The following is a 26,645-nucleotide window of genomic DNA, read 5'->3' as shown; positions in this document are numbered from 1 at the left end:
TTTGTAGCTATAAAGAAATTTATTTGGGGATGAGACTCTTCACTACGAGAAGCCAGACTCTAAGCTGGCTCTCAGGATCTAAATCACACTTCTCTTTGGACAATAAATTTCAAGTCGCACTTACTGTCCTATTTTTCAAAACGGAATGATGATGACCAAAAAATAAGCAAAAACTATGAGCTAAATGTGTTAGTTTCAGCTGAAGCCATCTTCCATCAGAAACCATAGGATCTGATACAACAAAGTTCTCCCTAGGGATGTTTATGAGTAGAGTAGCTCAGTGCTTTGTGTACTAGTACTGCTGTATTTTGTTTTGTATCAAAAAAGAAAATAAAAATAAAATAAGTTTAACTGCACGTGCAGCCTCAGCTCTCAAAGCGATGCCACTGGCTTCACTGCTCACCTGGAGGCAGCGGCTTCTCTTCCCTTGGAGAAAAAACAACAAATAAAGAAAAACAACCCCCAAACCAAACCATCACCAACGGCAGGCTGGTTCAAAAGGAGCGGGTTCCTCCCGAGGGCTGACGCTGGGCGGGGGTCACTCCTTGGCATCCTGCTCCTCTCCCTCCTGGGCGCCGTCTTCGCTGGCCTCTTTCTCCTCTTTGCTGCGCTTGTTCTTTTTGTGCTTGTGACGCCGATGACTCTCCCCCTCCTCGCTCTCGTGCTGCTTGCTGTGGGGGGAGAAAGGGGAGAAGAAAGTGACACTGGAGCCCGCGTCAGCGCAGCAATGCCAGAGAGACCCAACCTTGCCAGCTCCGCCACACGCATGGGGACAGAGCGCTTCGGTCTCCTAAACAGGAGCCATCACAAGTGCTGAGGGCATCACGGTGCCATTGAAAGGCTTCGTCGTGTTTATTTGGGACAATGTGGTATCACACACACTGAATCAAGGGCAGGTGATGCAAATGGCTGGAGGTGGCTTCTGGACAGCAGTCTAGGCAGGCAGCACCCAGACAGACTGCTGTCAGAATAATTTTTGGATAGTTTTTATAAGCAACGGCTCTGTGTCCTTCCCCACTCCTAAGGGAGCTCTAATGATTTGGTCACATCTCAAGCTTCAATGTGAAAAAGTGAGGTTGCTGAGAGGAGGAGGAGTTCTCAATCTGAGTGGTGTTTGAAGGCTTCACTCCTCTAAGCATCTTAAGGAATCCCTGGATCCCCAGGATCACTGCAGCTAGAGAAATGTGGGTTTCCTAGCGGGAGGCAGGTCCTGCTTCTACTTCTGCTTATGCATAAATGACTTGGCACTTCATTACTTTTGTGCTTTAAAACTCCTCTATGTCCTCACCCAGAGTTGTTTTCCAGATGCAGCTGGATGGTTGTGGATGTTTATACAGTATGTATATGTGAATGTTTAGACAGCATTTCTGCCATGCCGGAGAAATCCCAGCCAGAAGCACCTGCACCGAGGTTGTGTGTGCCCCCCACCGCTGCCAGCTGTGCCCCCCACAGCCCGGGATCCACATCTGTCTCCCCTCAGGGACACGGGGAAAGCAGGAGCTCTGGTTTTGCTCACTCTGGTCCTTGGCCCCTCCTGGGAGGAGATTTTCTGCTGCTTCTCAAACATGCCACTATTTTTCCTCAGAGGTTGATAACCAAGTGAGGTCTCTAGAGCTGATAGTGATGCGAAGGTGGCAGAATTAAAACAGAGCAGAGAGCAGAAGAAAAAGTAGATTAAATTCATCACAGGAAGATGACGCAGTGCAGACGCTCAGCTCCATGAGTGGGGACAGAACCAGATGTAGAGACAAATTCTTAGCACAGCTGGGAGACCAGTTTGGCAGCAGAGACACCTGACTGGCTGAACCACTGGAGCCCTCCCTGAAAAGCTCCTGGCTTCGAGTACTTTTCTGACTTGTTTAATAAACAGTTTCATAGTCATTAAAATAGAAAAAAAAAGAAAAAGGCCGCTGCATCTCCTCAGCACCTTCAGCCACCTTGTGGACAGCAACGTGGCAGTGGCTTATGCTTGAGCAACGCGACTGTCCTTTAATATTTAAACAAGCGTCAGTGATTTCCTTCAGACTGCTCAATTTGCAATCGACTGGAAACAAGGAAACCCTTTCATCTCCCTGCAAATGCCTTAAACGGGCTCAAACCTCAACGTGCCTCAAGCAGGCACTCCGAATGCACTGGAAGCGGCCTTGAACAGAAGGTATTGCTCCATTTGCTTGAGCTAACGAACACTTCCCGTCCTACCACTCTGAGCAAGACAGAGAGCAGCTGTGCGTGGTTTAAGGAGCAGAGGAAAGGTAGCTCCTTCCCGCCCCTCGCAACAGCCCAGTTCTGTAAATTGAGCTCTCAAGCGGATTCTGACACTTTGAACTGAATCCTGTTCATGTAGTCAGGTATCTAACACCGGATTTCAACTCTGAGCAGAGGAAGCTGAGAAATAACCCTTAAAAATGTTGGCTTGTTAGTCTGGGATCAGTTCAGCTGCCATGTTTTGTATTCCATTTTGACTTTGGTCCTGGTCTTTCTTCCCATCACTTAATTTCCAACCCTTCAGCAATAGGTTCATCCTTGAAAAACCTACTCATCTCCTTAGGATGAGAACAGCCTCTTGCCTCCTGTCACTATGTAGGAGTTTTTCCAATACTAATTTCAAAGTAAGGGTAGTTACTTACAGAGCTGATGTGAATTTCATTTAAAAGGAAGAAGTATGTTGAAGCACCAAAAAAACAAGCAAGTCTGCTCAAGCGATAGCCAGGATGTAAACTGACCTAGCAAACAAGCCCTGCTTCAGATCTGAGAGCAGAGCTGGTACTTTGCTAGAGAAATGCTCTCACAGGAAGATCATCTGTAGCAAACACATTTTCTCCAGAAAAGCTGGTGTTTTAGAACATTCTGCTCTGCTCCAAAGGGTTTCACTGTTCTCCAGATCCTCATCAACCTCACTCAGAAGCACTGGCATGGAGCTCTGATCACGCAGTGCTCAGCCTCCTGCTCCAAGAGGAAATTTCAGATTACAGGCTGAAGAAAACTCTTCAGCTCAAGAACATGTAATACTGAAAGCTGATGCTTCTATTATGGTTTTGCATTTTGCTTTGGGTGTAATTCTTTAACAGTGGGAGCTACGCTGTTCCGATGTGATGTTTAGCACAGGTTAACCTCTCCTTTTCCAATCAGTGCTGCAATTTTCTTGGCAGTGATTTGACATCCTGCCCGCTGCCTTACTAAGAGTTTACTAACACCAAGGACTTCTCTCCCTGTTACAGACTTCTGCCTCCTGCCCGGGTAACGTGCCCGAGAGCACTTGCTCTGTCTGGACGAGCAGGTCACAGGAAGCCAGTATGACCTGGGGTGACAGTTCACCCTGAGAACATCAACCTTCTCATCTGCAGCTGTGTTCCCATCACCAGCCCAGTTCAGCCCTAGACAGCTCTTACCGTCTCGAAGACTTATGTTTGCTGCTCTCCTCCTTGTCCCTGTGCCTGCGCTCCCGGTGACGATCCTCTCGCTCCCTGCTGCGATCTCGACTCCGGCGGTAGTCACGCTCGAAGTCGTAGCTGCGCTCCCGGCTGTAGTAGCGGTATCGTTCATCATCGCTGAAGAAGAGAAAGAGGAAGTGAGGCAGAGGAACACACCACTTGTGGACCTGAACATCAGGAGCCATGTTTACGGGACTGTAGAACCCCACTCCTCACCAACAAAACCTCTTACTCTATCAACAGGCTGAGGTGTTCACGGTGCTCTTGGAAACATCTGTAACAATAAGCTGCTGCTGCTTATTCAACCCAAACTGCAACCCAATCCCACTTTCTAACCACAGTGAAGTAACTTGCCTATTCCATAAGCCCAAACGGTTGAGTTATCACGGTTTCCTTCTGGCCTCTCGAGTCAAGGGTTTACAATATTTGTTCTGTGGATTTGCTAAGGGAGTACCTTAGCAGCAGGCATGTGGCCAACGTCTCAGGGCTTTCACCGACACAATCCATCTGGAATACGCCCAAGACACCCAGCTACCTTGTTTAAAACCAACAGAAACATGGTCCTCTCATCATTCTGCCTTCCCTGGTGCTGGACGCCACCTCGCTGCACTATTGTCCCAGACAACCTGTTACACTAAGGGAATATTTTCTTCCCCACAAGTTCAAAAACTCAAATTGTGAGTATAGCTGACACGGTCTCTCTGCCTATACCCAACCACCTGCACCTCATTCAACCCACACTCAGGAGTGGGCATGACGCACCCCAAATTCAGATACAGCCCACACTCCCCTCTACATCTCACAGTCCCTAATCAACTTCCGAAAGCCAAAAGGGCTATCAAGTCCCACTGTGGGAAACAACATCCAAATTCTGAGAGAATGGAGGCCTGAAACATCTTCCTAATGCTCATGGAAGCAAGCTAGGCAAATAATGTCTAGTATCAATCATCTGGGAGCGCTCCACAGGACTCCACTAAGCACAGCTTTGGCAAGCAGGATCTCAGGTCAGTGTGCTCGAAAGTGCCCAGAAATGCCAACAACGTGCTCAGGAGAGCTGATCACAGGACTAAGCGTGGGCTTGCTGAGGAAGTGTGGGAGTCTGAGCTCTTCAAACTTACAAAGTTTGTCTTCTGTTCCTTCCCCTTCCACCCACAGTGCCCACAAACCCTTAAGGGAAAAAAAAAATAAAGGGAGATAAAAAAAAGGTTAGGAAAATGTTGCCCTATCTGCTCACTCCCTGGGCTGGGAAGTTCCCCAGTACCAGCACCCCTCTGCCAGGAATGCGCATTCTGATCATGTTTTGAATGACTGTTGGTATTTCTGAGCCTGATGCCTGCAAAACACCGACGCTGCCTGTGTGGAACAAAAAAGTGATGGGTTTAGGTAGAGTCTTTGCAGGCAACCTTCACTTTAGCTCTCTAGATCAACACTGGGAGGCCAAAAGCTTCCTTTCCCCGGTGCTCCCAGCGCTGCTGTCGCCCCAGAGCCGGCCAGTTCCCACCAAGGTGGTTGTCTCCAGCAGCGCTGGCAGAAACACCCAGTTAAGGATTTCCATTTTGTGGCTGACTCCTGGTGAATGGCACTCCTTGCCCTGAAAGCCTCTCCAGGAGAGTAGAGCAAAGCAGGGGTGGTTTTTCCTTTGATCTGACAGTTGCATTTAGAAGACAAGAAGCAGCAGCTTCTCTGGCTGATGTTTCACACTGAGCTGCGAAATACCAAGTAAACAGAGAGGGGCTATTTCATTTAGTGGCCTCATATTACAGGTGGGAGAGCAAGAGTAACTGGTTCTGCTGGATTTAAATAAAAAAGCAGACATGGGAAGCCAGCCAGTGACACTGGCTCCTAGTTTGTCCTCTAGTTATTGATCCAAAGTATCTCTTCCCCAGACATTTCAGAACATTAAACTGGTAGAATCCCATCCCTTGACCAGACACCTTGTGCTCCAGGGCAAGGTTAGACCTCCCTACTGGGAGCAGAAGGTGCCAAAAACCAGCACTCACTTGTTGTATTCACTGGTGGTCGGAGTGCGGTCTCGGTCTCGCTCCCGTTCCCTTTCCCGCTCACGCTCCCGCTCCCTCTCGCGCCTGGAGCCCGAGTACTCCCAATGGCTGCTGCTGGAACTGCTTGTGCCTTTGTCCACTGTGGTCACCCAGGGCGTGTGGGACGTGGAGATGGGCGGGTAGCTGATGAAACCTGAATCTGCAGTGAGAGAGCGGAATCCTTGTTCATCTGGAGCATTCAGAGCATCCTTTCTGTCCCTCCCTTTCCAGAGATACTCTCTGGAGATACAGCTGAACCCAAGGAGACAAGGGCCCAGCTCCCTTCAGTCCTCACTCTCCCTTTTTACTTGTAGCAGTTTGCTAAGAACATATGGACAACTCTTCCCTCTGGAAGAAGCAAGCAAGACCAGATAATTACAGACATCACTGCAAAATCTCCATAGCCCCTTACACGGCCTGTAAATGCAAGTGCTATGCCCTCCCACAGCTCTTGCTCTCTAGATAAGCTGGAGAGGGACTTTTTACAAGTGCATGTAATGACCGGATAAGGGGTTAACAGCTTTAAACTGAAAGAGGGGAGATTTAGATGAGATATAAGGAAGAAAGTTTTCACCACAAGAGTGGTGAGGCCCTGGCACAGGCTGCCCAGAGAAACTGTGGATATTCCATCCCAGGAAGTGTTCCAGGACAGGCTGGATGGGGCTCTGAGAGACCTGGTCTGGTGGGAGGTGTCCCTGCCCATGGCAGGGGCTTGGAACGACGTGATCTTTAAGGTCCCCTCCAACCCAAATCATTCTATGATATGATTCTATGTCCATCAGCTTAAGAAAAGCCTGAACTACCAAACACCAGAGAACAGAGACATAAGCAGTTTGTTATCTTCAGTGCTCACCTGCAGAGTTGTAGCCAAACGGAGGAGGCTGTCTGTTGTTGTAGCTGGCTGGCTGGCTTTGGAGAGAAAAAATGGATGCAAGTCACTACCATCAGTGATCGCTTGCAGGTACGTCTGTGCTGCAACTTCACCCCATTTTTTCTGAAGGTCTGTGGAACATCCTCCTGGGAAAGCTGCGGTTTCAGTGACGCTCTGTCACTTTGCACTGCAAACTACTGGAAGTGCATACAGGTTCACTTGCTTTGCCACAGCTTCTGAAACAGCTGTAACTCAGACGCTTCTCCCCTTCACCCACCCTTTCTGCACATCTGGCAGGCTTCCTGGGAAACCACCAGTGCTTACAAAGTACCTGGAGAACCTTCAGAGAAAACATCTGGAGTAACATAACATGCATCAACTACTCTGCACTAGGCCTAAGCACATGCCTAGATTTTATTGATTCCTTCCAGTGTCATGAACATCACAAATCAAGGTAAATGCACAGAGGATTCCCCATGGACTCTGCTCTTTCCCCTCGCCCCAAGCCATGACCAGACTGAGTTACTGGCTCTGATTTTAGACCTGTCCTCCACCCTTCCTCGCTACAGAGCGGCTCTGTCCATGGCTCGGCCCAGGTGTGGTCTTACCCATCCAAGGTTGGAATGAGGAGAGCTGGTGGTGGTGCCAGCGGAGGCGGGAACAACCCTAGACACAGAAGCGTAAGTCAGCACAAAGATCTCACCGTTCAACATGAAGGAACAAGATTTTGTTGCTGTTCATGGTTAAAAGCAGTTAAAGCATCTTTTGAGTCTAAACAAGGCCCTGTTTGAAAGGGAATAATTTTCCTTCAGGGTTGTATTTCCTACCAAAATTAAAACCCTACAGCTGTGTTAGTTCTGTAGGGCCATGGAAAGGAAAATAAAAGAAGAACTACTTTCTATTTTGGCTTATTCATCATAAACATAAGAGTCACTAAGGACTAAACATTAACCCTTACAGTCCTGGGGAAGACAGAAAAATCTGGTTCTTGGGTTGTGGCCACATCGCTCCATTAATTAAAGTGAGTACCTTTGTTTCTTACAAAGCACATAACATAGCAGTCACCCGATTTTGTTTGTTTTTGAAGAAAGCCAATTCTCTGAGCACATATCCGTTTAAAAATCATGAGAAGACACATCACTAATGATGCGGAGAGCTGTCTGAAAGGTCTGACACTATAAAAATGGGCCCAACGTCAAACGCATGAAGAGTTACTATACAAAATCACCAGGCAGTATCTTCAGAAAGCAGAATTAAGCAGAAGTTTATGAGGGACACTTCCAGAAGTGACATAAGCCTTGGAAACTGAAGTCCTCAACCCTGACCAATGTCCAAGTGAGAAGTATGTGCTAATTGCTCCTACACGAACTTCTGAAACTCAGATCAGTAACTATAAGCAACCATTATTTCTACAGGCAGTTACCAATGCCAGCAAGAACAGACTAAACACCCATTGGCTTGAGTTTGGATAAAAATTCCTCTTTTCATTATTAAATAAAAGCAGCAAACTATACTGATATAAAGGAGACAACTGACTAACTGCAGTCATTTACATTAAAGTTGGCAGCTCCAGGTTCAAGTCAATGGAGACTGAGTCAGTAGAGTCAATGAAACTTCGGGCCAATTCATCACCTCTTGCTGGGAACACCTCAAATGTGTCAGGAGAACCTCACCCTAGAAGTGTCTCACTGCAAAAAGAGGTGACCTGAAGTCTCCAGCTCAGCTGGTGGAGATCTGCGCTGCAAACCAGCTGGGGGACACCTCCCACTCTTGGATGCTTTTTTTTTGGTCCTTTTTCCCTAAGATCTTCCAATAAAATGCAACGCCTAGAGCATTTCAATCACACTTGCTCATCAAGTGCAAGTATTTTGAAGTACTACTGTTACAAGCACCTAACTCTAATGGTGATGGATCATCACCATAATTAGCAGGTATTCTCCCTCATTTCCCTTTCCAACCCAGTTACCTGAAGTTCTTTGCAACAGCCTGGTCATTTCGTCCACCTCGCTCCTCCCAAACTACTTTAGTTTAAATGCACTTGCCTTGCAACTGGGCGCTGCAATGTCTGCAATCAATAGCACTTTGCATCCAGTTTCACTATGATGTATTTCTTCTAAATCCAAGCTTATTATGAGTAAGTTCCTTCTAATATAACAATTAAAACCAGCTCTGCAATATTATTGTACATTACGAGAAGTATGAAAAGTGACATTTTAACAAACACAGGAATTCTGACTGAGGGACAGCCCAGTATAGTTTTTCCATATTTCCATTTGGGAAGCCTGAGGCAGAGCATGAATACAAAAGTACGGACGCAAAAGCTGTGAATCAAGTCCAACACGTCTGACACACGGTGAGGACAAGCACACCGAGTCCAAAGTGCTTTGGGTGCAGACATTTTGCAAGTACGTGAATCAAGTATACAGTAGAACGCAGAGGCAGCGGCCTGACTGCACGTACGCGGTCACCATCAGCCTTGGATTTTCAGATGTACAGCATCTGCTCAGAGCTATCGCTCCAGTCTGCTACACGAACAGTGAAATTTGTGTCCCTGCAGTAGGCAAAGTTCCCAATAGAAAAAAGTTACAGCTAGAGGAAACTCAGCTTTATAGTAGCTCTGAATTAGTGGGGCTCTTAACTTATGCACAAGATTGGTTGTTAGATTTTTCTATTACTATTCACCATCTCTATCGCACACCAGGGAGCAAAGGCTTCTGATGGAAATGGCATTTGTTCTGCTCAGTCTCACACTCCAGAATTCCTCCACAAAGCACCAATTTGTCACTTGGACTTCCACTGTGCAAATGCCATAACAAGAACTAAACCATTTCAAAACCGAGTGGCTTTTGCCATCTGAAGCTCTCCATTTCACTTTCTAGATTGGTCTTCAGAGACAAAACAGGATAGTATTAAGAAGCCCTGCAGATTTATATTCAGGTCCAGAATATAAGATAAGCAGCTGGAGTTCAACGCTGCACTGGAGTTTATTACCCTTAAATTAATTGTGCTCTAAAATGGGTCTTGGTGTCATCCTATCTTGTGTGACTTAATCCAAATGCTCAGACATGGCCACCTGCATACTCACAATCACTGCTGTTATTAAGTTCAAGTTAAGACCTACCTGGAATTGGACCGGGCGGTGGCAGACCTACGGAAATAAAGAAGCAAGCAACACAAGTGAGGACAACAGGTAAAGGCGTAATCTCCGTAACTGAAGCTAAACCTAAAAGCACGTTTTTGAATAAACTTCACATATTTGAGCAAACGGACCAGCAGAAAAACTGGTGCTGTTAAGCAATAATTAGCCAATACACTATATCATTTTCCCAAATGGTGATCTCTTTACTTTTATATTTTAATTCAAAATGTTAGCGCTCTCTTACACTGGAGAATTCTGTTTTCCTAGTGTCAACAACAGAAACAATCAATTTGGCCTTCAAAACAACCAAAGGAGCCAAAGAAGAGAACCTGCTGCAGATGCCAGGGTGTCCTTTTGCTTGTCCATTTCTTTTTTTTTAATGTCAATCATAACTGCATAGTGAAATCAGACACTCTGGTCAACAACCAAAAGAACGAGTGAACAATTTATCTTGATTTTGCCAATCATTTTAATGAAAGGCAGGAGGGAAAGGTGCAAATGTCTACCAGAAACTACCGCAGTAATAATCCTCCTCAGATGAAAAGCCTGGCCTGTATTTTTTATTCTGTATCTTCTACCAGCGCAAAATACTGCATGAGGTGCTCCTGGTGACTTCTCACAAGTCTGGATGCTCCCTCAGGACCAGGGAAGCCCAGAGCGTGGCCTCTGCTTCAGCCTTGATGTATGAGTTAAGCCAGGACAACAGGGGCACAGACATGGCTCAGGCTGGATCAGAAGATGCCCAGGCTTATGAAGTGAAGACAGAAAAACGTGTCTTACACTGCAGCCACTACGTCTTTTAATGTGCACTGAAAAGGGTCAAGAGAAAAAATGACCCTATGCCCCATGGAAAATGCTCTGCATGAATCAATACAATTAAACTAAACAGTACTCCCTGAAAATAAGAGTTTCAGAACAAATATGAGGTCTTGGTACTTATTTTAAAAATGTTCTTTAAGCTTCAATGATTGCTTGCTGCTACTTTTATCTACAGTCATGCTGAATAATGCTACAGCTAAACGGAAAGTTGTATGTATTCACGAGATGTTAATGTCTACATATTATTTGCAGTCTCTCAGAGAAAGCGTATTTGTCCCTTTCAGTTGGAAAATTCTTTGTTCTCTCCACCAGTATTGCATTTAGAAACTTCCTGGAAACTTGGGTTTTACACACACAGATGAGACGGTCAAACAGTTCTGTAACATGATGCTCAAGACAATAAAGAGTAACATTAGCAATTTTGCCTCAGCTATCTCACTGGATTCCAGGACTTAGTCTCTAAGTGCAGGGGCAAAGGGGATCCCTGCAAAGACAGGACTCATCTTGACAGTAGTTTCTCAAGCACCAAGTGCTCTTACCACAGTACAAACCCATCTGGCTATTAATAAGAGCACACAAACTTGTCAATGCTGAGGGCTGACCACACCCAAAGGGCTAGAAAAGCATAGTAAAGACCTAATTTATGTTATATACATTTTGCTTTTAAAATGAAGCACAGCTCGAATGTCTGCACTGGACACTAGCGTCTTGTAGGAGCAGTAAGAATCATCCTGCAGTGGCAGCTGGTACAGTAAAATGCACAGAAACAGACACGGAGAGATACGTATTGTGGTACTTCAAGGCATAAACCAACCAAGAACTGAGGTGGATTAAGAGGAAAGTTGTTTGTTAGAACTGCTGTTGTGGAATTGCCCATCCCAGCATCACCCTTGAAACACTTGGAATCAGCCGTAACCAGGCAGGATCCTTGAACCACCCAGCCCACTGATGTGACACAGGATGTCAACTCCAGCCTTCTCAGCTTCCTCCACAGATAAACAGGAACCCCTTTCACTACACTTATCAATAAAGCAAATGATCAGTAGCACCCAAAGGCTCTCTCATGGAAACAAAACCTAGAGGGTTTTTTTTCAAGGAACAGCTGTCATTTTTTAAGTATTCAAGGGTAAATGTTAAATAGGCTGATGGAGACACTCAACAAATATTGGTCAGGTCTAAGGACCTGTTCCCTGACTGACTGACTGACCGTCCGATCACATTTAACCATTAAACCTTTGACTTGCGCCAAGCCTGGGACGTCCTAACTTGCAGGCTCCAACTGCTGTATGTTGCTGTGTGAACACGTACCTGGCGGATGCAGGGGAGGTGGCACAGAAGTGACAGGCGGAGGAGGGTGGAGGAAGTGCGGTGGAGGTGGCCCGGCGAGCGGCGGAGGCGGTGGGCCTGCTGGTGGAGCGAACGGCTGTTGCTGAGGTGGCTGTTGGGGCTGTGACGGCTGCTGGGGCTGCTGTGGGGGTTGTGGTTTACTGCCGTGGTCTCCAAGGACCTTAGAAAGCAGAGAAATGAGAAGAGACCATTTTAATCTCTTCGCTCCTGCTGTGAGGACCTCACCGTGCTGGCATAAAGGGAGTGTATTGCCAAAAGAGGGAGCATAGGGATACGCGGAAAGGCCAGGTTATGCTGGGATAACATCTTTTGGGAAGGAAGGAAAGCTGATCAAAGTAATCAATACACTCAGCAAGGCATCTTCTCTTATGCAGAAGAGCAGTGAGAAGAAATTCTAGCTGTCAGACAACTGGGCAAGGCAGCTGACAGTTCATTGTTACGAACATATGTTATTCGTGGAACAGCTACTGACAGAGGCTCCAGATTAAAAGCTGCCATATTTGAGGGTGACACAGTAGTGCTTCCTTTTTTAAACCAAATTTATCTTTCCCAAAGGCAGCAAGAGGCCAAATTCTGGTCTAGATTGTGCCCATGTAGGTCAAAGGTAGCCTGGATTCACACCTGTCTGACAAAAGCAGGTCACATACCCACCACTGCTGAAGGAAAGAAAAACATGCACATACCAGAATGACCTGGAAATAACAAGTTATCAAAGTCTGTAAGTGGGAGGAACAACAACCATTTCCCAGCAAATGCTTTCTCTTAGGCAAACTCTTTTCTTGGGCTCTTATTGGCAAAATTTGGAAAACTGACCACTGAAAAAAAATAAACAGACCACACAAACACATGTAAAAACAAACCCAGGATTTGTGTCTAGAGAGGGGAATGGTTCCATATTTGGGCTTTTTTTGGTGAATTAGGAGTGGCTGGTAGAAGGAAGGTGGTTTAGAGTTCTCAGTAGATGGTCCTCTAAGCCTCCACAGAGCATCTTCCTACCTGGAACCCAACCCCAACATTATGGTCATACACTGGAGATGCAAGATCAGAACCAAGTCCAGCTTTAAACCCCAGGCTTTTATTTCTTGTAAGGGGCAAGATCCAGTAACATAGGCTGACCTGAAGTCTGAAGCATGGGCTGCACCTAACAATGCTTAGAATAAATGTTATTTTACAGTAAAAAGAAACACAAGCCCCAGGTTGAAGTCCTCCACTGCAGGACCAGAGATTCCAATCCAACAGTGGAGGAGAAGGGAATAATCCACTTAAGAGCCTCCCAGCTACACACCCCAAGGAATGCTTTGGGAGAGCTGATGAGAAAAGGAACTTGGGCCTCACCATTCTGACGGGAAGGCTAGACTTTGAAGGATAATCCCTAGCTCCTAGCAAGAAAAAGCTTTTAACACAGAGATTAATTCATTCTGCAGAAGGGAATGATACATGCATATGTGTCTATGGGGCTGATAAACTACCTACCGCTCTGCAGGCAGAAACAGTGTTGTGGGAGGTCAGGAATGCACAGATGTTTGCTCAGGGGTCACTACAAGTGCAATAAAAGCAGAAATTTGTCAAGAGGGCACAAAACATTTACCTGAATGGGGTTTTCCTCAGAGGCGTGTTTATCACGACGTCTTCCTTCTACTCTCCTAATTGTGCCTGCCTGGCCACCGATCACATCAATCGTCCCACCCAGCTTCCTGGTATAAAGTAGAAGCATCTTTTTAGGCTCAAAAACATTAGAAGCAGCAGTCTTCCCTACTACTACACAGACTTCTCTTGTACATTCTTTTCCACCAGGGCCAAATCTCTAGAGGCAGCACTCAAACTGGACAAGAGGTGGAGAAGTCATTTTCCATTTCAGAGCAATTAGAGCTCTGTCAGCAGGGGTGAGTTAGGTCTCTCTTGACACCCACAAACATGATCCAAAGAATCCCCACAAACGGGTTTAATAACAGGGATTGCACACTCTGGTTCCAAGCTGAAATCCTTTACTCATGCTCCAGATTGGAATAATCATTCTCACATCAGGTTCCATGAAAGTGCAGAATACTTATGAGAAGAAGCCTTTAATGTTATCAGCCCAGATTTTTCCTACTTTCTGTCCAATCTTCCAAGTGTGGCTGATACCCCTGGAGTTATTCACAAACCAGATTCTCAGACACTTTCTAGCCCACCTCCCTGGGGTCTACTCTGTTTCTAATAAAGTCAAAAGTTTTTCCACTGTCTTCAATGAAATCAAGGCTAGATCCTTGAAAGAAAATGTTGATGTAGCCAAGAAATCAGTCACAGAACCTACAGTTTTCATGTTCTTTTATCTCCATACTCAGGTCACTCTTCGGGGAAGAACATTTTTATAGGAACTCATTGTAGGGTCACAAGTAAAGGTTTGTGACAGAGACAAGCACTCTCGACTGAAATTTAAGAATCCCTCATCGTCACACAACAACTGATTTGTGTAAGTAGGGCCTCAGACATGTTTTCCTGCAGTTAGGACAGAAAAACGTCATCGCCTTTCCAAGTCAGACTGCAGAATTTTCCACCTCAGTAGGAAATTTAAACAAAGCAAATATAAAAAATGCTGGCTAGTTGGCAAGATTTCTCACTGCAATCTGCTCATTTTAAGAAGAAAAACCCCAACCCGAACAACCCATTGCTAAGCCTGTGGTTTTGATGCTGCTGCAGTGTATAAAGATACTTGTTCTGGTCCTGACTAAAAGCTCTGCTGCAGGAACAGAGTCTTTCTTGTGCATCAGTATTGTCAAAACCAGACTGCGAGTTAAAACGGGCAAAAATGGTGTATAGTTACAACAGCATCAGCTTCATTTGCAGTGGTGTAGATTTTCAAAAATCTCAGGAGATACACATAACAGCTGGAAACAAACTTGATTGATTTGATGGTACTGCGAAGGGGGACAGAAATGCCAGCAAAACGCTTAAATGCAAAGAGACTAAGCAGAGCTTTAAAGCTTGTAATGAAGCATATAGCTGGTTCTCTCTCAGACAAAGCTGGAATGCTAGACTGATTTCTGCAAGATAGGTGTGCAGAAGATGTAATGTGAATAAAGCAATAGAAACACACAGACCCCAAAAGCTCTGGCTCTTCTGGTTTCACATAATTTTGGTTTTCTGAAGCTTTTGATTAAAAAACCATCAGTGTCGTAAGGACAAAGCAGTTTTCCCAGCAGAGGCTGCCAATCAAAATGACTCAATTGTTTTGTTTTGTCCAGTCTTGTAGATCCTCTCTCTCACAGGAAAATATAACTAATCAGCATGCACCAAACAGCGCAGCATGCAGGTTCAGAAACCAATAGCTCCTCTTATCACCTGCCAAAAATGTAATTCACTTCTCCTTCAGGAGACAAAGATTACCATCATGGGAGTAAGAATAAGCCAAGTAAGCATAAGCAGCCAGCAACGTAAGCCCCCAAAGCTGAGGTATTTGCCTTGTTTTTTGTACGCCCAGAGGCTCACCCCTTGAGCTGGGAGATAAGTTTCCCTCCCTGTGCAGAACTATACTGAGGATATCACCGAGAAAAGGTAAATGGGTAGGTAGGGGTTGCACAACCCTCTGATGAGCACTGCTAAAGACCACAGTAGCTTCCTGTAAAATTAAAAAGCTGCTTCTGTTTCAGGCTCGAGGAGATTCAAAGGTGGTCCGGGGGGACTCCAGCTACCCCTGTGAAAAGCACAGTGCAACCATGCTTCATGTTTGCACCATCTCTTACCTGTTAGGAGGAGGCCCAGCCTTCATGCGTCCTCCCACCAGAGCCAGGAAGTCTGTTTTGAATTCTGTTTTGATGATGTTGTTTTCCACTTCTTTTTCAGCGTTTCCCGTTCTCCCCTGCTGAACCTGCGGATGGCAATATATAACACACAGGTTTAATGCTCTTTCAATTGAATGTAGCATCAAATGTTAACTCTCACCAAAGGAAAAGGGCTCCCTTGAAGAACAATCACAGTGCACATGCAAACAAGCAATCTATTCTTCAGTCAAGGCAGCAGATATTTCTGTAAACTAGCTGGCTATTCAGCCTCAGCCTGCTGTCCACTGTCTGCTGCTAGAAGTCCAAAAGTTTCATAATCTCATAACCTTTTTCATTTAGTTCTGAAATCAAAACTGGAAATATTAATATTTGCTGTATTGACTCATTGGCTGAAGTTCTGATTAAGTGCTGTTGGCCACCTGATGGACTCCTGCAAAGGTTGATGGTCAAAGCCGCCTCCAAGCACAAAAGGCAACCACACAACTGCAACAGTCAACAGCAACAAGAAAAACAGCCATGGATGCCCAGTCCTCCTCTCTACACCTCTCATATACACGATCTATAGCTGGGTGGCTTTCAAGTCAACTGGAAATGTACTCAAGTCTTGCTATTGTGGTGGTTCAAACCTGCCAGGTAGTTGGAACTGTTTGTTGCGTAAAGAAAAGATTTTTAGCAGAGAGATTTAATTTTTAAAGATATATTTTTGTATTTCTCATCACTGAAAGAACACAGAACAGTTAGGTATCTTCTGCTCTTATAGTCTCATCTCCTCCCAGTTTTATCATAGCCATATGCAGCAGTAACAGGTCACCTACCGTGATTTTATTTTCAGTGCTGATGGGAGGAGCAGGATCCAGTCCAAGTTGAAGCCGTCGCTGCTTTTCACAATAAGCTTTCCAAGTTTCTTCATTGAATCCATAGTTAAAATAATCAGAAAGATCAGCACCTGACAAAGGGAGTAAAAGTTAACATCGATTCTAGTAGATGTGCATTCTTGAACTGTCCTTTAACTGCTTAAGAATACAAAAATCTTCCAGAGAGCACAGCTTACTCGTCATTTCATTCTGTCAGAAAACCACTGTGTGCCACAGCAGAGATGGCTGCACCTTTTGGTGGGAGGGGGACTATACCCTGAACACCAGTGGGACCATTTGGGACTTAGAATACAGCACATACACAGGCTGTTAAAAGAGATGCTTGCAATCACTTATCCACCAACCAGATTTTTTCGGACTGGCTTCTTGCAATTGTCCAAATGAGTTGAGTGCTGGGAAGAGCACAGGAATGATGGCTCCAGCTACCACCAGGAAAAATGGGATGGTGCCACAGAGCATTTTTCTTGGCTGCGTTAAGCCGACACGTTCCGCTCCTGACCATCGCTGCCGCTGCTGTTTTGAGAAGAGATTCTGGGACTCACCCATTATGTGAAACAGGGCTAAAGTGGAAGCTTTTTTATTGATACATCTCAGACTAGACAAGTAACTACAGTTCAGCCATAATTCCAACTATAGCCTTCCAAGTTTGTTATCCAGCTTTGACAGTCTTCTATGAAATGCCAGTTCAGCAGGAGCACTTCTGAATAAGAGGTGGTTGCAAACTGCTTGCCATGAAAATGTAGATGTAGAGGGAGAAACACAGCTGCAGCTAACGCTGTGAGGCACCCCTCACAACGAGGAGCAGCGCGGAGCATCTCCCAGCCCTGCCGCGGTGTCCCGCAAACATCCGGGACACAGGTATTCCTAGACAGACCGATTCTAAAACAAGGAACTGAAACATAAGCACTAAGCAAAACACTCTGACCATGCTGAGCCTGGATCTCTACAGCAAGGTTTAAGTTTATCTCCTGTGCAGGCCACTCTTCCTGTTGTACCACCCAAAGATGCAAATTTCACCACAGACTCAGCAACATGGCATTTACGTATCTATTTTATCAGCCTATATTTCATCCCTCTGTCAGTTCTTCTTCCTCTCCCTCACCTAAAAGAGATACCAGCTTGCCAAACAATTAACTGTACAGAATATAAACTTGAAAGGCTGCTGAGTAACAACATACTTGACATCTAAAATAAACTGACATAACACACCTCTGCAGACATCTTCCCTCTATTTGTATTCTAACACTGTTTTAAGGCCAGCTGGCTTCATTTTGGTGCAAAGATGTCAGCATGACAATGATTTCCATGTTTTATCTCTAGATTTCACTTCATTATTTCCCTTCTAACTTATTTTCTTCCTAGCCCCCTCTTTCTCACTTCCTAATCAATGGCAAATCCCCTGCAAAAAAAAAGGCTATGCTTTATATTATGTCCATACTATCTACTCTTCATCACAGAGTGTTTTAGTGCTGGTTTGACATCATGTCACATCAACGTAGTTATTATAATAGCACTGTGATGTACTGCGATGCCCTTCATTTCAGGTGGGCAAGATATAACAAAATCACTCCACAGACAACCTAAAAGCACTAATTAGCACAGCAACACTTCTGAAAGATAAAGAAAGTACAGGGGCTAACGGGGAGAAGAATTATTTCTAAGAAGAGGCAAGTGGACTTTCTGCTTCAGTTAACATTTTATCATAGAACATTTTATAAGAGTAGCACAGCAATTTGGATCTCTGGTTCCTTCATTTACTTTTGTATCAAGTTTGGATGAAAAACACAAGTTTATTCCTAGCATCCTACAGCTGTCACCCAAGAGCTGCTTTGGAGTATTAACAGAAATCCCCCAATACTAATCAGGAAGACAAAAGAGACCATGTATGTATGAAAACCTGCTGTGCAAAGTACTATTTGTCTGGACACAGTCTAGACAATATCGTCCAGAAGAAATAAGTGGGGACTGCTCACTCATAGTTGTGGACCCAAGAGCAGCATCTAGCTAAACATTAGGTAATGTAGCTTTTCTAAAAGAAAAATCCTAGCCTTCCTTGTCAGAGTAGACAGTGTTTTCCTTCCTCTTATCCCATTGTTTGCAGCAGGAGAATTCAAGACAAAAAGACAGCTTTCCTATGATGACATGTGCTCATATGGTAATTCCCACCATCGTTGCCCTCTGCAAGGAGCATTTTCCTGCAGAAGAGTGGACATCCCTGGGACCCAAACGAGAAGGGTGCATGGGGATGACTGAACTTGGCCATGGCGAAAGAGAACAAGCTGCTGCACATGAAGAGGTGACCACACATCATCAACAGCCAAATCTTCATCCTACTCAGTTGACTTTAAAGCCAACAAACATTATCACAAACATTATCAATGCAGTGCTTTCTGGAACTATGGAATTAATAAAATAGAATATTAAAAAAAAAAATAGTTGCTCCCTTTAGGGAAGTCAAATTAATAAAGCAAAGGTAACCCAATTTTAGGCAGAAGCATGGCTTGGTCAATAAGTAAGTGTCACTCATTATCTAGACAGGCAGAGGCTGAGAGATAATTGTTCTGACTTCCCTGTTCCCTTGCAGCAATAAATGGACAAAAATTACATGTGAAATGGAAAAGAGACAACTAAAACTACAGCAAATATTTACCACAAGAAACTGTAAGGCCCCACCTGGTTTCCTCCATGGTTTGTCTTCAAATGAATCTAAATCCACTTCTATAACAGGCAATCCATTTATATTCCCTGCGGCATCTAAGTCAATACCTTTGGGCTGCAACTTGGCTTTGGAGAGAGAGAAACCGTTACTACTTTTAATGCAATGCCTTTAATCCACTAATTTGCTGAGTAAATTACGCCAGTCAAAAATAAAGCACTACTGTGAATTAATTGCTGGCTTTATAGCACACAGGTAACCACAATCGACTTATTAAGAACTACTTCAGTGACTCTATAAATGAATAGCCAGGGTATACAGCACTTGCAGCTGAACAGCAGAGAAGCAAATTCAACCCAGATTGCTACTAGACAGACAGAATAAACTATTAGAGCATGCAGGAAATTTACCACAAATGAAAACAAAAAAATCCTCATGCAAAATATTTATTTTTCTCTCCCAATATACACACATTTTCTCATGGTAAAGAGACTTCTCCAGGATCAGTCTGAAGTGGATTGTGTACTAACTGGAGTCAGCAAAAATGTGTTGAGCACAGAATCTTCAAGGGGAATTTGTTCTCACTTTCCCAATCAGAGGATAAATCATTTGCATAAAGAAATCAATGGAAGGAAGTATATGAAGCCCATGAAAGGACAGTCTCATATATGAGGAAGGACAGAATGCAAGTCACAATATACAGTATAAACGAAACTGAATAGTGGGGAAAAACGTCATCTGCAGAACTACGTATATGCGATAGTCAACAACAGAGTTTGCTTCTTTTAGTACTTTACACTGCAAGTAGCTCTGTCTACTGACCATAAAGTTCTTCTCCGGACAATTTAGAATGTTTAGCTCCAGTGCACAACATAGCTTAGAAATATTCTGGTTTTTTACTACGAAAGTAAGAATCTATGTTTGTTTGTTTTTGAGTTTAAATAGAATTATAATGCACTTGTTTGGTGATGGGTAAACAAATCATTCCATTGCATCCTGGAGCCCCAGACTGTCCTAGCAGTGCTTGTCTTTAGGAAACGCACTTACTATTCCTAGTTTAAATAAGATGCACTGATATCCTTCCAAAGAGAAACCAAGATTTGCAGCTGCTCCAGCTGTAAGTAAAATACTGCAAAAGGTAAAGGGTAAAAATAACAGAAATACCTGAAGCAGATGCTCCATAGCCTCTACCCGTTTTTAAGTTTAGATTCATAGGAGTTCCCCTACATGGAAAAGAATCACTACGTTGGTATTTGAACAAATTACTTGGTTGAAGGTTTTCATGCAAAATATATTCAAGCCCTGACATCCTTCAGAAGGTGCTTAGTTCACTTAGGTTTGTTCATGCCTCTCTGCGATTTTGAATATTAAGTCTCAACATCTTAAAAGTGAGATCCATTGTCACATGAGTTTCTCTAACCCTACAGAGACCCAGCAAACACACTTATTGAGCAACAACAGAACACGAGAGGATTGTCTTGAACATGAAGAGAAAGGTTATTTCTAAGAGTCGTAGTTACCATGCTGCCCAGGAACGTACTTACTATTTAAATGGAACTGAGCAACATGGAATCACAGCGGCACATAGATCACAGAATGAGGAGAGAAAGGTAGGAGAAGCAGATTTCAAAAAGGATGGCTGCAAAATCTAGCGAGCTGCTAACGGATGGAGCATTGCTACTCAGAGTAATCCATCAGACTGAAACCACCTCTACAACAAGAGAAGGGAATTATCTGTAAAGTGGAAAAATTAGAATATGCTGCAAAGCACAGTAAGTCATTTCCTTAAGAGAAGGGCTGCTAGCAGCAAGCAAACATGCTGTCTTCTTATTTTTATTCAATGCAAATGAAGTACAATTTTAAGCTGGTGACATAATTTCCTGGTTTGCAAATCCAGGCTCACCATTTTCAAATCATGAAAAATCAGAGAGCTGAAAATCAGTAAATTCACTGCTTATGCAAATTCTTATCGATACAGATTTTGGTTCTTGACATTTTCACAGATAAGTTAAATGTAACTTCCCACCTTTGATTTTGCCAATAAAGCACATAAATTATCTGCTTAATTTTCCAATAGCAGACCCATGAATTACCATTCCTATTTTACAGATGGATTCTCCAACAAGCAATTGCAGGATAGAGCTGCCCATCAGCTTCCAATCCCATTCCAGTGTTCTAGCCATTACTCCCATTGCTCCCAGATCAGTTCTTGACCTCATGTTCAATCCCAAATCCCCTAGAGCCACCTCAGATCAAAAATCAGCACCATAATCAGCAATACGTACATGTACGATGGTGCTCCCGTTTTAATGTTGCCGATAGTAACTTTCACGTCATCATCATCACTGTCGCTATCGCTGTCATCTTCATCATCTTCACCACTTGGAAGGGCCTAGCAACAACAATAGCACACAGGAGCTCATTAATACATAGAGCTGATAAATTTCCCAGGACGGAAAGCCAAACCTTACAAAGCTTGTATGATAAAGGTCTGCCAGAAAGAATGATTCTGATATAAAGATGTAACTTTCTACTGCACTCCAAGGCTATGAAAAGTTGCGTCTGGAGGCAAAAACCATGGAATTAACCAGCTTTCAACATAAATAGACAGGTGCCCACAAAGAAACTGCTGTGTCCTTTGAAGAAGTGTCCCTACACAATAATCAGGATAAGATTTGCAAAGATAGGGAAGGTTTAACTCGGTTCTAAGAATGTCACCATGTCCCACAGTTCCTCTCCCCTACTCTTTTTGAAAGAGCTAGGGTTTTTCTGACACATCTCCTTCACAGGTCTGTGGTGAAAATATACAATCACAAATAAAAATCACCAACCAGGCTTCACCTAGAGAACCCTGGAGCAACTATTTTCTCACCACAACTTCTGTGGTAGAAGCTCAGCTTGGCTTATTTAGCACACCCAGTCCCCAACTCACTTTACGTAAGAACTTTATAGCTGCTGATTCGACTCCAGCGCAGCACCACTGCTGTGGCAGAAAAGCAGAGGAAGCTTTCCAGATATCCAGCAGTGCAATTCTGCAAGATGCATGAGCTGAATTAACACTTCACTGCTACAAAAGGGCACAAGGAAGGTGTTCCTATAGCCCTCCCTCCTTTTCCATGGCACATGGGTTTGTCAGAACTCTGCATGAATCTTCTTGACATTCCATAGTGGCAGAAAAACTCATCAAAAAGCCTGGAGGAAGAGGGTGTGGAGAAGCAAGCCTCTTCCTCCCCCTTCAGCACTGAGCCATTAGATTGCATTCTAAAAGGTCTGAGGCCAAATCAAAACTGATTCCCAGCACTTTGGGCTTTTGATCCCAGTGTTTCCCATATTTTACTGACCCTCAAGAACTGAGCTGGAGGCAACATCACATCCTGCTTTTCCTGTCAGACTGCAGAGCCCTCATCCATCTCTTCGGTGGGCAGAAGCAACACTTACATTTGGGTTCACTACCCACCACACAAGGTTGGCTGAAAAGCCCACAGCTGTAGTTACCACTGGGAACTACCAGCACACTCCTACAGCACAAATGTAATGTACTGGGCAGCACAGTACACTTGTCTTTTTACCCACAAGTATTGAGAAGTACAAAAGCAACTACATCTACCATTCGCAGTGGAACACGTACATGTTGTGACATCTCTCGGTCTTCAGTGTTGACGGGTCGGTTCTCCTGAGGAGTGTCTTGCAAAGGATGAGAGGGTTCTGCATGTCTAGGAAATGTGACAGGTAAAATTAAGTGGACAAGCCCAATCTACAGGTTCACCTATAAACATTTCTAAAGCATTCGTCCAGGTGACTTTCATATAATGGCTTTATTCATGTAGTGTGTTTATTCTGCTGGCAGTTAGCTCAACTATATGACAACAAATTAATCATCCTTGCTTGGCTTTGCTTTTGCTGGAAAGAATCAGTTTAGCGCTTGCAAAGAGCACCTGACAGACAGCATGGCTGCCTGTCCAAACACCACTCAACAGCTCATTTACAAGTGGAGCCAAAGCTTTCAGCTGTGCTTCAGCACAATCACAACTGATAGGAACAGACCATAATAAGCAAAACTTCATTTTTTCCTTAAGGATGCTAATATTTATACATATATTTAGTAAGCAGTCAGGCCATCTGACCCATAGAAATGAAGGAAAAGGTGATTTTAATGTTTCTACAAATGGCTTACATTAATGAACAGTTAAAATTCAAAGAAGAAAAGGCGTAATTATCCACTCCTTCTTCTCATTCATTACAAATTAGTCCAGATGCAACAATGGTCAAGTTCAAATTTACCTCCACTTAAAGAGCTTGTATACAGATGTTAACATTGTTTATTGCCATTAGCCAAGCAAGAAAGTCAAACTGGTATACACATGCTAGAAACACATATGCTAAGTGTTACAAAGCTAAAATACAAAGAGAACGTTTTTCTCTAATGTCGCAGGTAAAACTTCAAAATAATTCTGTCTTTTCAAAAGAGACAATTAGAATAGACTATGCTCAGGAAACCAAATTCATCACCAGTACTTTGTGAAGACATTGCTATTAATTTAAAATCCCATGTTGGATAATAAACGTACAGAGATTATTTTAAAAAATAAACATATGTAGCACCTAACAGAATCCAAACACTGGTCAGATTAAAGCCATTTCAGAGGTGGCAAGAAAGGAGACACCAAACAAGTAAGCCGAAAGATCATACTGAGGCAACTCAGAAAGCAGCTAGTGAGCATAAAAAAAAAGAACAAACGAACAGGAACAATGTGAGCAGTTACTGAAGCTCCCACATTAGAAAAGCCCCATATACAAAGAAATTCAACAATCAAGATCAAAAAGAAGAGATGAAGGTTCAGCAGCTAACCAAGGAAGCACAGGTCCCATTTTCAAGAAGTTCCAGAGGTGGCAGTTGAAGACACTTTAAGTTTTAAAATTTAGCTGAGACATCTAAGGGAACAATCACCCTCTAAAAGTATTTCAAAGCTGCAGACATATGCAATTACATAAGGACCAAAAGATGCACCAATGGAAAAAAATCTCACAGATGGCTCCAAAACCTGTTGCATTTTGTTTGCCAAATCCAAGCAACTCGTAACATTGACCTCAACCCCAGAATTTTCTTAAGAATCCAAGATGACTGAATTAAGGAAGAGTGACAAGTATTACCTTCAGCTTCAAGTCACATGAAGTATCTGTGGGTGTGCATTAAAATTTGTGAATCGGAGTTCAAAGAAACATTTGCTAAGTAACAGTTCTTCCCTAACCTATTTGCCTCCCAGGAACGAACAATCTGACAGGTCCACAGCCATCATCTGCAGGCAAAAAAATGTCGCAGCTATTTAATTTCCCCAGAAAGCCAACAGAACCCTGTGCATCGCTGATGTCACAGCATCCTGCACAGACTGCTGGTATTAACGCATCCTTTAGGCTAAGGGATGTTAACGGCCACTGTATCCCGCGCTGCACTGATTTCTGCCTCACGGGTAGAGACAAATACATGGACAGGCCAGCAATGTATCTCTGGAGCTGTAGCTGTCAACAACATAGCAAACAAAAAGTCATTTTTCTTAGAAGAGCCCAAAGTTCTTCATTTAGGAAGATTCTCATTGGGCAAAAAGGGAAAAAAAAAAAAAAACAACAAAGAGGGGAAAAAAAACCCCAAACAAATAAAGGAGAGCTAGCACAACCACTAATACTTTTCCTTCGTGCATCTTGCAGTTAGAGGAGACAGTTGCTGGAAATTCAGATTTCTAATCCTGCTTGTAAAGTCAAATTACATTCAGATGGAAATGACAAGGAACAATAGATTTATGCAAGTTAGCAGCAAATTTCTATCTAAACCAGAAGCTCATACTTCTCACAAAGGTCATTTGATGGTTTTAGGCAAAAATTTACCAAGTCTGTCTCAAAGTTGTTTTTGAACAAGTTTTCATATTCCCTATGAGCAGGATACTTACTACAGAAGTAGCACAGTATCCATAACAATCTCAGAAATTCCAGATACTTAATTTCCTATGAACTTAAAGGACAATAAATATTAAATTGAACTTCTGAAGGTGCTGAGCACACAGAAGTTCAGTGAAGATCAAGTCTTTTGAAAACTGTGTTACATTTAAAAATGGCAAACAGATAATATCTCTGCTGAGAGAAAACTCTGCTGGTACAAACCACACCGCTACAAATATACGGGTGTTATGATCAAGGACAGACAATACTTTCCAGACACAGAAAGCAAAACTGATCATTGAGTTGTCCCCAACGCTTTGATCTGAAAGTCTCACCCAAATCACATACTTCATAAATCTCCTATAATTTGTTGATCATGTTGAGAATTTAACCTAGCCTCAAGGTTTTTAGCTTTTCCAGGCTAAAGCACAGGCTGCAGTTTTATCAATGCCAGCTCAGCACAAAGGCCAATCCTCAAAGCACCATTTTTTCCAGAGAATTAAACTGGAAGACACATCTGATTTAAAACTAATTGGGAGAGGCAAAAAGGGCTTAAAAGTCAGTTTGAAGCCAAACAAGTTGACTGATCCAGTTCACCTTCCAAATCCATAAATGCTGTGCCAGCCCAAGCGTAGTGGCTGGGGATGACCCCATGGGATCAGAAAAGGATTGTCTGCTGTTTCTGGACTGGTCTAAAGCATTCATGAAGCTACGCTTAATGTGGTTTGATCTTCTGAGGAACATTTACTGTTATAATGAATAAACAGTCTCTGGACTCACCCAGAAATTGGTCCATCTTCTTGCTTACCAGTGGTGTCGTCTGCAAAAACAATAATAAAAAAAGTAAATTATTCAAGTGAAAGAAAACAAGCTAAATTTAAGCACAAAACACATCACTGCTAGAGAAATACCTAGTATCACTGAGACACCATAACCTCAATGTTCTCTTTTCAAAGTTTACCTGGAAATAGAGCAACTGCAAAAAATAACAAACAAAACCTCTCTGTAGAAGTGAAGTGTCACACCACTGACACAGAATAAAATCCAAAATGCACATTTTAAGTCTCAGAATTAGTAAGGCAAACATTGCATAAGGAACTGAAGTCAGTTGTGAAGGTCCTCACAGACTTTTTAACATACCAGGGAAGAAGAAATATACGAGTATTCTGTTGGAAAGTCTACAAAGAGGACAAAGATGCTTAAATCAAGTCCTACACTTTCTCCTAGACACACACCCCTCTGTTAGGCCAGGGGTTCACCTGCATCAATCAGGTTAACATGACTTGGATGATTAAGAAACTCAAATGGTAACAAAGCATCATTTTAACCTCTTTACATCACAGTGTTGCTAAGAGGACGATAACCTCCTCATCCCGCCCCCCCAAAAGCAGCTGAAACGCCGGGCCCCTCCCGGCTGCATCCCGCTGGGCTGGGGCAGAGGCGGGGGACACCGGGACCAGCTGGGGACACATCCCTCCCCAACAGCCCGGGGGCGGCCCCTCGGGCGGGGGCGGGGGATGCTGGGGCCAGCCGGGTGCTTCGCGTTGCCCCCCAGCCCCGGGCCGGGGGTGGCGGTACCTACCCCCGTAGAGCCAGTGCTCCTCGTCCTCCTCCGCCTCCAGCGCCGCCGCGCCCGGCACAGCGCCAGCCGCCGGCGGCTCCAGCTCGGTGGCCATGGCCGCCGCGCCGCGGGGCTGAGGGGAGCGGGGCGCCCCGAGCTGCCGCCCTCTCCCGCGCCCGCAAGAGGAGGAAGAGGGGGAGGAGGAGGAGGAGAAG

The 26,645-nt window shown here is 44.0% G+C and overlaps 1 protein-coding gene across 1 annotated transcript; it reads right to left on the bottom strand.

The window, feature by feature from the left end:
- Positions 1-26,645, bottom strand: LOC136106073 (uncharacterized). The gene is made up of 16 exons (XM_065846109.2): positions 26,452-26,645; positions 25,650-25,689; positions 22,567-22,651; positions 21,224-21,330; positions 20,103-20,161; positions 18,956-19,066; positions 16,223-16,353; positions 15,369-15,493; positions 13,235-13,340; positions 11,608-11,806; positions 9,463-9,489; positions 6,950-7,007; positions 6,324-6,379; positions 5,432-5,630; positions 3,390-3,548; positions 1-671 (listed from the first exon to the last, which is right to left on the bottom strand). The coding sequence occupies exons 1-16, from the start codon at positions 26,543-26,545 to the stop codon at positions 539-541; spliced, it is 1,689 nt and encodes a 562-aa protein (XP_065702181.1). The 5' UTR covers positions 26,546-26,645; the 3' UTR covers positions 1-538.

Source organism: Patagioenas fasciata, chromosome 11, assembly GCF_037038585.1.
Source record: "Patagioenas fasciata isolate bPatFas1 chromosome 11, bPatFas1.hap1, whole genome shotgun sequence".
In the NCBI taxonomy this organism is placed as follows: Eukaryota; Metazoa; Chordata; class Aves; order Columbiformes; family Columbidae; genus Patagioenas; species Patagioenas fasciata.
This window is presented reverse-complemented; position numbering and strand designations above follow the sequence as displayed.

Coding starts and splice junctions, on each gene's coding strand:
- LOC136106073 (XM_065846109.2), bottom strand. CDS start 26,545: ATGGCCACCGAGCTGGAGCCGCCGGCGGCTGGCGCTGTGCCGGGCGCG. Junction 15,494..16,222: donor GCACTGAAAATAAAATCACG/GTAGGTGACCTG, acceptor TGCCATCCGCAG/GTTCAGCAGGGGAGAACGGG. Junction 672..3,389: donor AAACATAAGTCTTCGAGACG/GTAAGAGCTGTC, acceptor CTCCCCCCACAG/CAAGCAGCACGAGAGCGAGG.